Source organism: Melanotaenia boesemani, chromosome 23 (genome assembly GCF_017639745.1).
Source record: "Melanotaenia boesemani isolate fMelBoe1 chromosome 23, fMelBoe1.pri, whole genome shotgun sequence".
NCBI lineage: Eukaryota > Metazoa > Chordata > Actinopteri > Atheriniformes > Melanotaeniidae > Melanotaenia > Melanotaenia boesemani.
This window is the reverse complement of record NC_055704.1, coordinates 10516217-10534681: the sequence shown is the minus strand read 5'-3', so window position 1 is coordinate 10534681 and position 18465 is coordinate 10516217. Positions and strand designations below refer to the sequence as shown.

At 37.9% G+C, this 18465-nt stretch overlaps 2 protein-coding genes across 2 annotated transcripts in view; one reads left to right on the top strand and one right to left on the bottom strand.

Moving 5' to 3' along the window:
• Nucleotides 1-18465, top strand: part of itfg2 (integrin alpha FG-GAP repeat containing 2) — a 79478-nt gene that overhangs the window by 38752 nt on the left and 22261 nt on the right. The gene's annotated exons all lie outside the window — the stretch shown is intronic.
• The window catches only part of nrip2 (nuclear receptor interacting protein 2), a 32543-nt gene that overhangs the window by 9372 nt on the left and 4706 nt on the right, over nt 1-18465 (bottom strand). The window contains exon 2 of the mRNA XM_041977767.1: nt 1712-2026. Within this exon, the coding sequence (XP_041833701.1) occupies nt 1712-2026 (315 nt within the window). The remainder of the gene's footprint in view (nt 1-1711; nt 2027-18465) is intronic.

The following is an 18465-nucleotide window of genomic DNA, read 5'->3' as shown; positions in this document are numbered from 1 at the left end:
TTTGGCTAATCAAGTGTGTGACTAATTTGTTGTGAAAACAGTCAGTTTTGTCCTTAAAGTCAATCTTTCAGCTACTTCAGTGAAACGTTTTAATTGTTGTTAAAAATTTTCAAAGAGCCTTCTTTTCCTGTAAAATCAATCATTCATGTAGACATTCCTGTTTTTTTTTTTTTTTGTTTTTTGGTGTCACTCCAGATACTTTATTGACTCCTGTTTGGTAGCTATTCATTATAAATCAGTAGTAATTCATGTGACCTTCCTGCATTCATTAGTCATTGGGGTATTGATGGAAAACCACAGGAAGCATCTTCATGTGAACCCAAACTATCATCAATGCTTCTCTGTGCTTCCGAATACTTTAAATAAAAGCATGAATACATTTCCAGTGCATTACAAATGTTGTTGTCACATATATGAATCCTTTAGAATTCAGAATGGTCTTACCCAGTTATAAATGCCAAACTCAGGACTATTGTCAACTCAGGTTGAGTTTATAGTTTATTAAACCTTTTCATCTAAATAAATATTTGATAGCATCTTTTATTTAGAACAGAGCTGACAGCAAGTAAGGGATAAAGAGATAATGGTGTACTGTATGTGGTGTGTGCTCTTTTACATGCCATCTCCATTGCAGGGTTAGTTTCCCTTCACATATTTACACTGCTGAGTCGATGAATAGGTCAAAAGATGCTGCGGATTCTTTTGCATTCCTCACTGTTGCATTTAAAACAATTCTTACTATCTTTTTCTGCCTTATTTTCAAGCCTGTTGCATGTTTGAAGTTTGGAATTGAGTTTATTTTTGCACAAACTCTATAATTTGCTTGTGGCTATCTCTATAGGCCACTTGCTTTTTTTTTAAAGAAGTAGAATTAGCTTTTTAATTAAAACAAGAAGCCCTGCATTAAGTTAAAAAGAAGTCAGCGCATCTGAAGTATCAAAAGAACACCTACTGTATATGAGATTAACATCAGGACTCAAGAGTTGCTTCTGAAAGAGGTTTTCTACAGAACTCTTGAGGATATTTTGTAGTTGCAGCAGTGCAGAAAGTTTAAATTTTTCTGCTTTGCAATGTCTCCAAAAATCAATGCTAAATGTCTAAATGTTGTCACGGTCGGAAGTCTGGGAACAATTAAGAACAATGTTAAATCAGTTTCATGCTGCAGTAGCAGCAACTCTTTGTGTTGTGTTTAGCTGCGAGGAGAAGCAATGTGTCTACCTGTCAAGTGTCAAGTACAGAAGCTTTGCAGAGATGACAATATAGTCAAATAAATATCTAATTAGGTACTAAATATTATTATATATTAATATCTATAATAGGAAGGCAAAACTGGAGCATATATAGAGGATTATCTGTTGCTTACTGTTGGCTGCTTTGGCTAGCCTCTTCATGTTTCTTTTCCATTTTTGTCCTGTAACCCACACAGTTCATTAATTTCACACCCTTACATATGTGTTTTCTTTAATGAATCAGTTTAGTGCCTGTGTGGATGTGTCAGCCAGGTTGGTCCTATAATCACTGTGCCTCGTTTATCTGTTACTCAGATTTAGTCAGACAGCTGCCAGGATTTTCACATCTCTAAAGGGAAAGTTAAAGCAGAGCAGGCTTTAAGTGATGAGTCATGGTAGCAGAACGGTTCTGGTTTTGTATCTCTTGTGTTTGCATGAAGTTGAATGTGGGCTGGCTGGGCATGTTTTGTGTCTAGAATTACCTTGCATTGAATTATTAAAGCTGTGAGGAGGGGTGAGCTGTCTGTACTGTCGGGCTTCTCGGCTGTCTGTCTGGCTCTGGCCTCGCTATTATCATCATCTTCATCTGATCGCAGGCTCCGCTCGCTTTCCTCCAGAGACTCCCTCTCCTCTGTTGAGTCATCGGCTGTGCTCTCGCTCCTCTCCTCAGCATCGATTGGTCCATCCTTGGTGTCGGCAAGTGGAGAACGAACCCTTGCGTTGGGGTCCCGGGCCTCCCCGCGCAGTCGTGTGATGTTTCCCTCCAGCAGACGCCGCTGGACGATGCAGTGTGGTTGCTGTAAAGAGAAACAAATATATTTTAGATTTTCTTTAGTCTTTAGGTTTCCACAGTGGCAGTCAAGTGGAGGAGATAAGGTGAAAACTTTACAGTAAACCCAAAATGCTGGGATCAGTGTAACTGGAAATGATGAAGGCTGTTAAAGATATTTTCTTTCAACCATTTTGATAATTAAATGAATACATGGGATGATGAAAAAATATGTTTATTGGCATAAAAGGAAAAGTCAGACAATTTGATGCAAATTCTAAACATTTCCTCCTGAATTTTGCTACAGAATCAAATCATTTTGACCTGTGTCATAAATGTTTCTCCAAGATGTTCATAACTTGGTTAATGAGATGTAAAAATGTAATAATTTAACATAGTATTATCCAACTTGGGGGCCCATTAGTACATTAACAACTCGGTCTGTTCTATATCGGCTCTTGAGTCCCTCCGACCTTCAGATATGGTTCTAAAATGTCTTTATCCAGCAGGATGCATTTAAGTAGCTCCTCAATACACAACCCTGGGGAGCTCTCAACCAGGTGTCAGTATGTGACAAGTTGAACAGCAGTTTGACTGCTTGTGATACCATGATGTAGGAAAGCAAGATGCAGTGTGTAGCTCACTGTAGGAAATAACACGTCAGCATGAGTCTTGTGAAAACGGATGATTCACATCATCATCGTCATCATTGAGTAGCCAAGTAATCAATTTATTAAAGCACATTTCTGCCTTTTTTTCAGATTTGATTAAATAAATGTTTTATCAAAACAAGTGTGTGTTAAAGTTTTACCAAACAGATATCCACTAAATTCTTATTATACGTCTGCATGGCGTTTGAGGTTAACTACACAAGTCACAAGTCAAATCTCACTTGTGTAAAGTTGCAGTGTCAGCTGGACCAGAGCTGAGAAGCATCAGATTAGATTTCTATTCAGCTGAGTCTTCACTGCTGCTGCTTTATATTGAATTTAGGTGTGTGCATTGTAATTTGGTGTAAAGCATAAGTGCTGTCTAAAATAAGCCTCCTTTCTCCTCACAAGATTTGACTAAATAATGCAGCTGCTGATGTGTGAGGGTTTGACAACTGAAATAAGATTTGTCTTCGTGCAGCTAGAATTCTGTCAGGATGTCAAGATAGATTAGTAAATTGCTAATTAATATATACAATGATGAACTAGTAATTCACTAGTCCTACTTTTGTGTCTTTGCATTACTGCTAACGCACATTTTCATTTTCTGTGGACATTTGTTTTATATTTTGTTCAGCTACTAAATACTAAAAAGTGATTACGGTCAGCAGACGAGAGTTTTTGATGTTATTGTCTAAACCCAACCAATAACCTTAGGGGGAAATTTTTTTTCATGAGCTAACTGAATAATATGAAGGTGCTGCATGTAAAAGCTCCTTCCAAACCCAACAGTCCTGCCTATTTATGAGGAGTTTGCAACATGTTTAAGGAAATACTTGAAAATAACTTTTGTTCTAATATGGAAATGCACAGTCATGTTTTCCTCCTGCATTTTGTAGGGGCGGTACTTATGAATCGTAATTAAGAAAATGCACAAACAACCCACATATTGTTTTGAAATGAAAACTTGTTAAAATGGGCATTAAAAGATTTCTGCAAATGGCTTTAATTAGCTACACAAGCATGGACACACTTCTATTGGAGTCTTTCAATGGTTGTACATCACTCACTTCATACAAAAGCCTGCCACTATTGAAGTAAGATGTTGGTTCATATTTTATGGTATATTCAGTGCTAGTGTGCTGAGCTTGATTCATGTTGGATTTTCTCCATTTTTAAAAGCATGTTGCAGCAACTAGCTGTTCTCTCTTGCTCATATTAAAAGAAATGTGCATTTAAGATGCCTGTTTCTCTGTAATCTCATTGCTGTTCCACCACTGCAGTCTTTGTACAGACTGTCTTTGAAAAGAAAATTACACAGCACCAGCAGGTTCATTGCATTTGTAAAATAAAGCTTCTTTTCTTATTTTATTTTCTGAACACTGAAATACCCAGGGTGATAAAAAAAAAAAAAAAGATGTTTCTTCACACGTATCATCAGATAACAATCACAAACTCCGGTCAGGAGGTTCAAACTGAAAAGGACCAAATAACATGAGGCTTCCCTTGTGTCTTAATCAGATTCAAATGTAACTCCAGTGGCTTTTAACGACAACAAACTGAAAATCTTATGCCAAATTGTATTATGTAAAGACACTAAAAGAGTTATGAAATGCAAATTGTCAAAGACAAGAATATAACACTGAGCAGATCTTTGTGTCTGCCCTACAGGAGCTGCAACTGATTGTTATGCATAAAACTATTTTCAGTGGGTGTCTTTTTTTCCTCCTACTTCAGACTTAGTAGGAGCTACACTGTCTTTGGTTGAAGACCACTAGTAAGGGGATCCAGACAATAAAAGTATATGGTGACTGACTGAGCATACAAGAGCAACACTAGACCTCCAGACATCAGCTAATTCCTGTTATCTAACTCCAACATTCCTATATGCAAATCCAACCAGAGAAAAAGCCTCTGAAGGTATGTTGTCATTTGGGGAACTTCTTAAACATTATATATTGAATGGCAAGATATTATAGAACAGAAACAAGTCCCTAACTTTAAGCCCGATGCTGAAATCATAGAGATGAGACACAAGTTTGCTTTTTTATAGTTTAGACTAATTTAAGTAAATGAATTGTTAGAACTTTACTCAATTATCAGATATTTTAACTGAAAGATAAAATAATCTCTTCACAAGTCACCTCAAGAGTCTGATATTTAATAATCTCTGTCTGTTTATTTAGCTTTGAAGGTCTGAGAATGCATAGCCAAAAATAGTGGAGAGGCAGGATCCCATTACTCCTACTGATTATTTTCTATTTTATAACTCACAGCTTTACCATTCTTGCACATTCTCACTTTCATATTTGGGCACAGCAAGCTTTAACTCTACAGCACCAAAAGACAAAGACCATATCTGGAGGTTGGAGGGGTGGAGGAGGATGTGGTCACTTCAAATTTTTGAGTTCTAGAGCTGGAGGACCTTTTCTGTGAATGTTAAATTTGTGTTGTAAAGAAGCACAACAGAACTTCTGCAGATTTTCTCAGTGATGCACTGCCTATTGATGACTAATGTGGCAATAGTACCTTTATTGTGAGGTCTCTCCAAGTAGTAAAAGTCATTCCTAGTCACCTGCCGGTGCATTGATATCTGCTTGTTAACGTGTGATGCAGTACGTAAAGTGAAACTCAGCTGCAGTGTTAAACGGTGTCCCAGAAAAAAAAGTTGTGATTAGGTTTCTTAGCCTTGGGACCCTGCTGGGCAACAGCAGCTCCAAAAATGCACATAGTAGATGTCACTGATGCCATCAAACAAGTCAAGAACACTGAGTTTTAAGGTCAGAATGGTCAGAATTAAATGGGCACCTTTCCTCATCAGATTACCAAACTTCTTTGAAGCCCCACCACTGGACCGGCTGGCTGAATAATTGCTTTACTGCAGGGGTGCTCCTCAAGGGCCACAATCCTGTAGGTTTTTAATGTGTCTCTGCTCCAAAACCACCTAATTCAAATTGACGAGTCGTTGTGCAAAACTTAATAGGCTGTCTATTTCATTTGAGTTGGGTGTGTTGAAGCAGGAAACATTGGAAAATCTGCAGGACAGCGGTCCTCGAAGACCGACTTTGGGCACCCCTGCTTTACTGGCTAGCAGTGACATTTGTTGAACTATAATGTCACAACTGAAGGGTTTTGGGGTGAAATCCAGCCTTATAAAGATCATCTCCATTCATCTTCCTGTTGTTCTCAAATGTCTTGTATCAAGAACATGTTGTTCACACTCTTTTGTCATCTTGCAGCTAACACCTCTTTCCAAATGCAATGACAAGCCTGCAGTTGCTTCAGATTTGCAGAATGTGGTGTGTTAGCATTGTGTTCTGTCAGGGGAAAACGGCCATTTAAGTGCTGTTGTTGTTGCTGTTGTCATTTAAGGTGCTTTATGTTGTGGGAGCTCACTTGTCTCTCAGAACGAAGTATTCTTTGTGAGAATTGTTAATGGAGCAAGGTGTGTGAATTCTTTGCAGGATAACAGTTTTGTGCACTTTAACAAAAGTGGCTGTTGACAGCAAAACCTGGCAGTGTTGTATCTGTGAAGGAACTCGTGTAAGCAGCTTTGATTGTCTGGCTTTTACCTTTATTAAGACACAGCTTATGCAGACATAATGGAAGAGAAAATATCAACCCTGCTTTTCTCCCCCTTTTATTTATTTATTTATTTTTTTTACATATTCAGGGTCATTATTTGATGGTCTGATTAACATACGTGCAGCAATAATTAGTTTTGCTGTTAGACTATTCTTGACTAGAATTTGAATGAAGATAAAGATGATTTCACATCCTGGAAAACTAAATAAATAAAAAGTGCCAGAGCCCAAGAGATGAGGCTGCATAACCTTAACATGGCTGTAATAATGTCATCTCATGCTTGGCCATGTCTAATTGTCTATGGCTTTACGCTGCTTGATTCATTATTATCTTGTAATGGCATTTTTGTTTACCACAACACATCAATTCAGGGATGCAAAGCTCAGCCCAGCCCCCCACAGATTGCTGAAGTATCAGTCAAAACATTTATTCACCTCAAATAAATCACTAAAAAACTGGCTTCCTTAGTAGAAGGTTGTATTCACAGACATGCATCAGTCAGCCTGCTGAGTTTCTCTGTTATGCTTCAAAACAGCAACACCTTGAGCTAAAAATCCTCACCCATGTCACAGAGTTCAGCCCGGCACCCTGTCTGAGCTACAACTGTAGCTGAGCAGGTGCTGATGTGGCCTCCTCTCCTATTTTTAGATTTAAACATTTCCCACAAATTTATTTTAAAATTTTGGTAGATTTTTATTTTTCCACTCTTTCTGGGGTTAATAAATAGGCCTTAAAAATATGCTTCAGCAATAACGGTAATGATCGATAATAATAACAATATTAAACAACATATTTTTATATACTTTTCAGCAAGCTTTATCTGTTTTGTGAACATAACTAGGATCAAACTAAATATTTCGCCAGAGAAAATGTTATTCTTGTATTTAGATGTGATGGAGTTCAAAGATGCTGATGATAATGTAGATCAAAAGTCTTTAAAACAGTCCTCGAGGGCCGCTGTCCTGCGAGTCTTTGATGTTTCCTACTGCAGCACACCTGAAGCTGATGAATGGGTCAACATGCTTGGGCAGAACTTGACAACTAGCTGCTGAGGAGAGCCGTTTAAATTGAATCAGGTGTATTGAATTGGAGAGGAATCTAAAGCCTGTAGGAATGCAGCCCTTGAAGACCGGAACCGGACTCCCCTGCTGTAGATGAATGAAGATTTGGAGTTATATAAATTCAGCTTTTTGCAGGTTGATGAACTTCTTCCCATCTTACCTTCTGAGACACTGCCTCTCTAAGGTGATCTTTTTTATGTCTAATTATGTGATTTGCCAAGTGTGTTTCCGGATGTTTCTTTCCTTGTGCCACGATTTTCCAGCCTTTTGTTGGCTTATCACAGCTTTTTTAAAACCTACTGTTGACAACTAATTGAATCTCTTGTATTATTTTCCTTGTCTATGTGATCAGATTGTGTGTATGTGTGATTGAGTGTGTATTTTCAGATCTTTGCAGGTAGAAAAGGAATTTCAGGACAGTGCAGACACATGCAGAATCCATTTTTCCTTTAAAACATATATTTAAAATCCCAGATTTGATTAATTTATTAAATGCATTCATCAAGTACTACATTTATTATTATTATTTTCTTCTATTTGTTTTTTCTTTTTGCTTTTCTGTTCTAGTCCTTTTCTAAACTCTCTTGTCCTCTAATCCTTTTATTTTTCTACCCTTTTTGGTTCTAATTTTCCTTGTTACCTCTGTTGTGCACCCACAACCAATGTTTCTATTTGTTTTCTTCCTATTTTTCTCCTCTGCTTGTATCCCTTCAATTATCCTTCTTTTCTCACACCCACCCCTCAATATCTCATTTAGAAACAAATTTATTAAAGAGTGCATTTAGAGGCTCATCATTATAATTAATGAGTCAATTAGAACAAGTTTTCATGCTCAAATGTTAAATATCTTTTTTTTTTTTTTTTTTTTTTTTTTTTTTGCATGGCTCTCATTACAGAGGAAGCATGTTGACATGGTCACAACAATTTGCTTAAGTCCAAGCTGAGCATCACAATGAGAAAGAAAGGGCTGCTCGGAAACTGCTGATCTACTGGGATTTTTACACTGAACCATCTCTAGGGTTCACAGAGAATGGTTTGAAGAAGAGAAAATATCCAGTGAGCAGCAGTTGTCTGGATCAACATGTCTTGTTGATGTCATAGACCAGTGGGCAGACTGGTTGGAGATGATAGAAAGGCAACAATAACTCGAATAACCACTGGCTACTATCCAAACTATGCAGACTATTTAGTCGCTATCAAGTAGCAAGTCTAACCTTAAAGCAGATGGGTTACAGCAGCAGAAGACCACACCAGGTGTCACTCCTGTCAGCTTAGAACAGAAAACAGACCACAACTAACACAGACTCACCAAAACTAGATAATAGAAGATGTAAACCTGTCAGGTTTGAGGAGTCTCCATTTAAGCTGCAACATTCAGGTGGTAGAATCAGAATTAGGTGGAAACAACTTGAAAGCATGGCTCCATCCTGCTTTATAACTGAGCAGCTGACCATGTCCATCTTTTTATGACCACAGTGTAGCATCTTCTGATGGCTACTTCCCGCAGGATAATGCACCATGTCACAAAGTTTAAATCATCTCTGACTGCTTTCTTGAACATGACGATGAGTTCACTGGACTCCAATGGCCTCCACAGTCACCAGATCTCAATCTGCAGCTTTGGGATGTGGTGGAACGGGAGATTCTCATCATGGATGTGCAGCTGACAAATCTGCAGCAACTGTGTGATGCTGTCATGTCAATGTGAAGCAAAATGTCTGAGGTCCGACCCAGTACTAGCAAGGTGGACCTTACAAAGTGGCTAGTGAGATATGCATGGGTCAGGAGGGGATACTTGCATTTCAGCCTCTTTAGTGGACATAAGTGAGTCATCTCCTACCCTGCCATCCACTGACCAATAAAAACAGGGAAATAAATCAGATTAGCATTAGATTTTTAGTAATTGTTTTGCATGATCAACACTTTACTTTGATGTCTGAGTCAGTGTCAGACTCTGAATCTGTCATATTGATGACTTTCTCCAAGCCGTGAAGAGTCTTTCCACACAAGCATGCACAGCATATATCTTCCCTCATGACACATCTCAGGCTTTCAACATATTTCTCACTTCTTTCCACTGATGGCTTGTTAACAGACAGACACCATATAAACTGGCATCAATCATATGGCCTCTGTTTGGCTTTAATGTCATAAAATCTAATGAAAACGGCAGCCAGTGATGTCTCATAATGACTTTATTTATTATATGCTTTGCATCCCGCTGTTCCACTTAATTTGACAATAAATGTTTTTGCTTGTTGAGGCAGCTGAGGTGGAATTGGCAGATCTGAGGGGTGATATGTTTTATAATGTGCAGAGAGGTTTTAGACAATATAATACTGAACATGCTTTGTTCCTGATTTCAAAATGAGTCACAGATAATGTAGCAGCTGAAGAATGCTCCCAGGGTTGTTTTGCAAGATTTGCAGAGTTATTAAACCACCGGTGCTATTATTTTTTTCCCTAAAATAAAGTGGGTTGGATATATTACAATTATTTAACATCCACTACCTCTAGCAAGCTGATGAAGTTATTTATATATTTATGATCTTAATATTTCGGGGGGTTGTTGTTTTTATCAGATTTGTCATATATGAAGAACATTTGTATGTAGTGATCCCATTAAATATAAATTATACTCAGTCATGATGATATAACCTAACCACGACCCATCAGGAGCAATTTGGGGTTCGGTGTCTTGCTCAGGGACACCTCGACATGAGCTCAACAGACCAAGAAATGAACCAGCATCCCTCAGGCTACAAGATGACCACTCTAGCCACTGAGCCACGCCACCACCATTTAGCATTAACCATTTACAGCTCTATCTGCTTTTCCCATTGCTTTATAGTTCTAAGCACATTTGATTACAGATAGATAGAGAAACCAGTTTGACTCAGCTGTGTCTGTCATGTCACTTTACTTGGTGAAGTCTTTTACTACAGACAGGTTAAGAAAGTCAGCCAAAAGCCTTTTTATGTGCTAAAAGTTTGCTCGTCCCAACTAGCATCAGATGTAAGGTCAGGCTTTAGCTGAGCGATGGTGCTGATATTCCTAACTAAACCTGAATGTACATAAAACCATCACATTTGGTATCAGCATGCTCCTTGGGTGATCCAAACACAAATGGCATTCAAGTCCAGTCTTTTAGGCTACATTCATTTAACTGATGTGGTGCACAGGTCATAGATGGAAGTACTTATTGGTTTGCTTGCATACAGATTTGTTGTTAAAAGAATTTTTAAATTCTTGGGGCGGCAGATCAGTTACCTGCCAATGGGGAGGTTGGTAGACTGATTCCTAGTTTCTCTTGACTATATGTTGAAGTGTCCTTGGGTTACACAATGAACCCACATTGCTTACGTGCCTATGGGGAATTAATGTTGTTCTTTAGAAAAGCTTTCAGCATGAAAACCATAGAAGTGCTGTATGAATGTGAGTGTGATTAGATTAGTGTAACATGTATTGTGTTTGAGAGGTCACATAAGACTAGAGACATGCAAGAAAAATATAGTCAATTTATTATTTACAGAATGCATAAAGAAGTACTTTTCAGTTCAGATATGCAGAAGTATTTACACACCTTTTCTACACTGCTTTAAAAAGATTAGTAAATAACACAAACATCCATTAACATCTGTGTTTTCAGTGCAAAAATGAAAGTATGGAAATTAAATTTAATCCTCTCTGAAAATAACAGCATTAGTCATGAGTATTTATCCAGTAAGATCATAAGAGCATTGATTGGAACACACCCCCGGAGTGCAAACATTTATTTTCAGAGAGGGACTGCACGCAGGGCTACAAGAGTGGGCACAGCTCTCTGTTTTTTTCTCCATTTTAAAATATCATCTAATTAATGTGGCCTAATTATCTTGGAAGGTTCTGGTGCTAAGAAATCCAAGATAGACTATAATGTCAATCCTTAATGTTATGCTTGCTCACTTGAACCCTGGGAGGAACTGGTAGCAATGATACTGACATGGTTCTGAACATATTAAAGGACTTAAGGTACTAAGGAAAAGCTCTAACAGCCAACTGAAAAGCATATTGAATTGTTTTAGTGGGTGTTCTTATATAAAAAAATATTTAAAATATTGTTAAAATATAATCACAACTTTTCTGGACACTTTACAGCAGCATTTCGCTTTACGACACCATGTCACACTGGTAACTAGATATCAGCACACCTGGCCTTTTTGAACACATCCATTGAAGAAATCAAAGAAACTGTTGGCTGATCCGTCAAAGAAATGCAAGATAACATTATTGGAGGAAGTAAGGAAAAAGAAGAGCGAAAGGAACAGAGTAAGAAATAAGACAAGAGTCAACATTGACATGAAGATTATTGGCTGTGAGGGCTCAGAAAAGAGACAGGATGTAAGATTGATGCCGCATTAGCTGTCTTTAAGGGGCACCTCTCTAAGAAAATCTTCCAAATTTCTGCGGTGTAGCTTTAAACTCCAAGCATAAAATGTGATTTTTCATAATTATATATGCAGTTAGTAAGTATATACAATCCCTGTAAAACATTTTAGAGACATCTCAATGATTAGTGGTGTAAAATCACTGATGCAAACATCATTGTTAACCTGTGCAGATTATTGTTGACCACATGGCTCAATGCAGAGCAACAAGTTTATTTTGTCATCTTGAGAAATGCAGAATGAGCAATATTTAGTGTTGACTGCCTAAAAGCACCTGATTCATCCCAGACCAGGGAGATTTTTTGGCTGGAAAATGTGACCCTGATCCTGTCTTTGCAGTACTAAAAGCCTTAAAAAGCTACACCATCACAGGGGAAGTTCCTGAAGTGGAAAGTACCTTGGGCCATTGTTGCCTTTGGTTCTTGTGCTGATTTATCATTCAGAAAAAAAAGATTTTTTGTGGTTTTGAATTTATTTAAGTGTAATGTTTGCATGAAAACCAGCTGCGAGCATGAGTAAAATAATCCATTGTTGTGTGATGATTTTTCCATAATTTTAACTACTTTGCTTCGTATGTTCTTATAAATATAATGTGTTTGTCATGTGAAAAATGGGCACAATCCAGGCTGAAACTGCTCGCCTGACTCATGGACACAATGTTCCTGTGTGACCAATCATACGTGTTCTGTTGCTGATTTTGCTGATGTGAGTCCTGTTGTGATCTCTGAGCACCAGCCAGTCCAAACCGGCCCCCTGTTAGTGGGTCAGAAAGGCTGTTAATGTGTGACACCAGAGCAGCACCTCCTCCTCCTCTTCCTCCTCCACATCCTCTGTGTCTCTTTGGCTCAGTTTCTTTCCTCTGTATTTCTTCTTCTGTGAGTCAGATTAGGGGCTGATTGCCATGTGGACTAATTATCTTGCTGCAACAGGCTCATCTCTTTCATCCATCCAGTCATATGAGCTTTCTAATGCCCTCTTTCTCTCTCTGATGGACGTATCCAGTGGCTGACTTCCTGTCGTGTTAACCAGGAGGCTTCAGCAGCTTTAAATCTGCTGGCCCTCCATTTCTTCTTTATTCCTCATTCACATCCACTCTCCAACTTTTTTAAACCATTCTTTGTTTCTGCATTATGTTCTGAAAATCCTACATGGAATATAGCCGCTAGCCAAAATTTCAGTGACAGAATAAATTATGGATTTAGTCTCCAACAGCAATGTGTTTTGTTTTTTTAAGATTAGTTTATTTGAAAAGGACAGTGGATGTTAATGAACATTACATGAAAACATGTTATGTAAACACCCTGAATTTGAGCCAAGGCTAATTTCCATCCATTTTCCCTGGAGGAAGTTAAAATCAAGGTTTAAAAATACAACAGATAAAATATAATCAGAATTATAGACCCTGCAGTACCTTGTATATTAAGCAGATTGTTTTTAAGTTAATAATTTTATGGAATATTAGGAACTTGTGCTTTGTCACAGTATGGGAATGATGAAAAGAAGTGTTTGTTGTAAAGCCCTTCTATAGGTTTAAGGGTTGTGGGACAGGCAAGTGACTAGCTTGTACTAGCAAGGTGGATAAAGTTGCCTGTGAGTGTGTATCAGAAGAAAAATAAGCAGCCAACAGCATGGCCTTTAACTGGAGTAAACCAACCACAGTCTTCAAAACAAGGCTGCAGACAAACACAACAGGATAGAACTTGTTCTATCGGTCTCATTAGATGTGAAAAAGTCCTGAGACGAAAAATCTTGTGGCCAGTCAAATGGAAGTAAGTTGCAGATGTTTTTGTGACACAATAAGGATATAGATTGATTTTTCTTACTAAACCACATTAGAAAATTTTGTAGATAAACCCTTGAATCGTTAAGACAGGGGTTTAGGGGATTAAAAGCAAGTCAAAACAAAAGTAAAGTAGGGAGAGAGAAAAAAAAATTATTTAAATTGAAGTAATAAGTGTAAAATGTACTCCACTGTTACACTATCACCATCCAAATGTTGATTTTTTTTCCTGTTTAAACTTTTTTTTATAATAGTGTCACAAAATAATATGGCTGTACTCTCATATGTTATTTTTTTTCCTGTTCAGGTACATGAACAAAAACAACTTTTGTGTGCAGTTTTTGAAAGAGGCCCGCCTCATTTGCATGTTCACAGGTCTATCTGAGGAAAATCTATGTTTTCAGGTATTTAGTAGTTATTTTTATTTAATAAGAACCACTAGGTATCTTGTGTCACTTTGTGCCATACCCAGTCATTTTTCCTGACATCTGCTCTTGCCTCGTTTCCTTTGTTGTCGGGGTTGTTGTGGTTTTTTTGTTTTTGTTGAGTATTTTTAGCCTCCTGTCTTCCTACATGGCGCTGAGGGAGCAGCTGAGGGAGTGTTGCCGCCCATCCACAGCTCCAGATGACAGAGAGAGAGACAGGTCCAGGCCTCCTAATTGTCCTGGAGCTAATAATAAAGCCTCCATCTGAACCGATTTAACAGAATATGTTTTGGTGCAAGAGAAGGCAAACTCCCCAGAGGTTGTACGGTCACTTTGTGTGACGCTGTTCTGTTTGCTTTTCACCTATGAAAGGCATCTATATCCTTTGGGGAAAACAAACAACTGAGTTTGGAGAGTGAATATAGATATGTATATAATTTAAAATGCCTGATGCAGACTGAGATTTTCTGCACATAAGCTGCTTGGAAAAAATGTCTGACTTTTTCTAAAGGACAACAGATAAAGAAGTTGCTGCTGTGACAATGATAACAGCTCTCCACCCTGGTTTTTCTGTGTGTTTGGATTATGAGTTTAACATCCAAGCTAAGACCTGTAGTCTTTGATCATCCTCAGATGTACCTGCAGACAGGCCACACACACCACCCACCCACACACACACACACACACACACACACACAGAGGTTTCATAGTCATTCATCTGTTAGTGAAGCAGAAGAGCAAACAGAAGAGCTGCAGGGAAACAGAGGGAAGCTTTAGAAGCAACAGAAGAATGTGTGAGAAAATTGCTCTAATATAAAGGTTTATGGATGTGTTTCATTAGCTAGGGAATATAAACACAAGAACTGAACAAATTAAAAAGGTGTACTGTAACCATTTTAACGAGAGTTTGTTTGTTTGAGCAAAAATTTTAAATGCTCAACAGACAGATATCTGATTTTATTTATCTCTGGAGAGAATTTAGCTTGTTGTTGCAGCTAGCTTCATTAAATGTATTAAAAACATTATTTAAAAATACAGAAAAAATGTAAAATATAAAAAGTAAATGTGTTATACAGAATTTTAAAAGGAATAAGATAAGTTCCTGTTGATAAGGTGCATGAGTCATAAGGTCAAAGTTAATACAACTCGCTTAGCTGGCTGTTGATGTGGTAATGCTTCTGATAACGGTATATAAACACTGCCTGGCCAAAAAAAACAAAAAAAAAACAAAAAAAACAAATAACAAAAAAAACATACATCCCAAAAGATTCTCAATGAGGTTCAGGTCTGGACTCTGTGGTGGCCAGTCCATGCGTGAAAATGATGTCTCTTGCTCCCTGAACCACTCTGAGCCAGATGAATTCTGGCATTGTTATGTTGGAATGTGGCTGTGCCATCAGGGAAGAAAAAAATCCATTGATGGAATAACCTGCTCATTCAGTATATTCAGGTACCGGCTGACCTCATTCTTTGGACACACAATGTTGCTGAACCTAGACCTGACCAACTGCAGCAACCTCAGATCATAGTTTGCCCCCACAGGCTTGTACAGTAGGCATTAGCCATGATGGCTGCATCACTTCATTCTCCCCTCTCCTTGCCATGATGCTCCCATCACTCTGGAACAGGGTAAGTCTGGACTCATCAGACCACATGACCTTCTTCCATTGCTCCGAGTCCAATTTTTATGCTCCCTAGCAAAATGAAGCCTTTTCCTCCAGTAGGCCTCACAGATTAGTGATTTTCTTGTGGCTACACAGCCATCATCGTTCATGTGAAAATGTTCTTACTGCCACTATTAAACACAACCCTGAGTTCTTCTGTTGTTTCTACTGTTTTTCCAACCACATTTCTTCCTGGATGACAATGGTTCCTCACTATCCTTCCAGTTTTTAATAATGCATTGGACAGTTCTTATCCCAGTTTTAGTAGTTTCTGCATCTCCTTTGACATTTTCTCTACTTGGTGACAATGATTTGACCCTTTTTAAACAGACTAACATCTTTTCCACGATCACGGGATGTACATAATTGTTTAAGAAGTGAGAAGCTACTCATTGCATCAGTTGGGGTTAAAGAACTTGTTGCCTGCTGAAAGATAATCACCTATGCAGTAATTATCCAGTAGGGGGCTCAAAGCTATTTGATTAGTTAAATCCAGGTGGTGACTTTTGTTTTTGGCCAGGCAGCGTATATTACAGGATATACTAACGGTTAGATATCACACTTGACTGAAAATGCCGATTCCAATTTTACTTTCAATGGAAAGATGCTCAGAGGTTCAGTAATACGCATAAAGAAACATTGCAAGGGACACCATGGATATCAACATAGGCTGTCTATGATCTGCAAGTCCTCAGGTAGCACTGCATTACAAACAGGGATGATTTCATCATAGAAATCATTACATGGTATCAGGAAAACTTCCAGAAATCAGTGTCAGTGAACACAGTTCACTGTACCATCTGCAAATGCAGGTTAAAGCTCAGGTCAAGCAAAGCAGTCATATATGACCATAATTCAGAAACACTGCCGTCGTCCTTGGGCTGAAGCATTTTTTAAATGAAAAAATATTCTTCTAGTTAAGAGTCCAAAGAGAAAAAGGATCATCCAGCTTAGCCCTTAGTTCAACAGCCACATCTGGAAAGGCAACATCTGTGCTGAAAAGTATATACAGGTTTTAAGGCATCCCATCCACTACTTCATTTACAATGCTCCATGATACATATCAATAACACTCTTTACCAAAAAAGCAGCAATGTCACCTTCACAGTAGAGCTGTCTCTTTATGTGGTCTCTTATTTTTTTTTAAACCCCTTTTGCTATTTTTTTTTTTACTTCAGTTTTGATTTCTTTTAACATATTTTTAACTGGCTACTGCTGTTTCTTGGGATTGCATTTTCTGGTTGTTTATTGCTGTTTTTGTTGTTGTTTACATACACCATGTGTACATATCACTGTGTTTTCCATGTACACTGTGTGCATGTGAATGGTCTCAAGTGGTCTTAAATTCTACACATTAGGTGGACTATTGTTAAAAAAATGAGGAGATGCAACACAGTAGTAAACTTTGGCCTTGTCCCAGCTTATTTGAGGCATGGAGCTGCCACTAAATTAATTTATATGAATATTAAAACGTCTCACTTTCAACAGATTAAAATATTTTCATGTTCTATTCCGGATAAGATATTAGTTTATGAGATTTGCAAATCATTGCTTCAATTTTAAATCACAATTTCTTACAGCATCCACATTTTGGAGGGGGGGTGGGGGGGGTTGTGTTTGTATCATACATTTCTACATTTATTATTTCCTTGTGGTGAAACAGCTTTAATCATTGAGTGAGTACAGTAGAAACCATCATCAAGGTTACACTGTGGTTATACAATAAGTTGGGTCAAGCTGGGCTCAGGTGTTGAAATATCTGTTCTCAGGTGTACCAAAACACACACAGATGCACTCCAATAACCCCTCTGATGATGCATTCATGTGTCTATTGTTTACATTGAATCAAATTAAACAGACCCACTATACTGTATTTCTCCTCCTGACCCCATCTCTAGCCATCTCTTTCCTCCCCCCTCCATTGCTCTTGTATTAGAGAAGTGCATTTTTCCTTTTTTCGTGTTCACTGCTTTCCCAGCTTCACAGCAGAACATGGCTGAAGTGATGCTGCTGCTGAGAGTGAGAGCACCTCGGGCTAAAGAGCAGCAAAACAAACTCACTCTTACATAACTGCTCTGCTGCTGAATAACACAGCGGACAGGACAAGCCAGCCAGCAGGAATGAGCAGGAAGAAAGACTAACTAGAGCAAAAAAGAGAAGGAAAGAAAAAAATCTAGACATTATACACCATCCTTATAAATTATCTGTCAGTGTTGTATAGCAGCAGGGCATTCATTGATTATTTCTTTGCTCTTGGAGAGTTGGATTTGTAGACCAAGTGTTTTGGTTTTTGTAGATATTAAACAAAATAATGGTATTTAGAACACCAGAGGACCTTGTAGGCAGGCTAACTGAATCAACGTCTTAAAATAAAGTTATTTAAAGTTATTTAAAGTTTGCAAAAACCCATATATATCTGACTCAAAGTTTATGTGTCAGTACTGAAAAGAAGAGCCAGACACAGCATTAAATCGCCAGCTGGCAGCATCATATGGTTGGATATGGTTTGATTTATATTTTTTGTTTTGGGATATTGTTTTTTTAGGTTGAGGCCACAAAATGATTCGATTTGTTTGTAAGAAAAAACATTTTTTGGGGGGATAGAAAGCCGCTCCCTTAAAACAATTTCTGTGAAATTTTATAGCTTAATGACTCCAGCAGGGATTTTATATGTACATGTTCGTGGTGATAAGAGGCTGTTACATACTTTTTAGTGAGAAGTTCTCTTTCAGAAAACTTTCGGATGCCTTTTCATTGCATTAAAATGTAATTTAATGGCTTTTTTTGCAACAATATTCTGTATAAAGACACAAATATGTGATCATGTATGCTGTATTAATAACTACTTATATAATACAACATTTTTAAACACAAC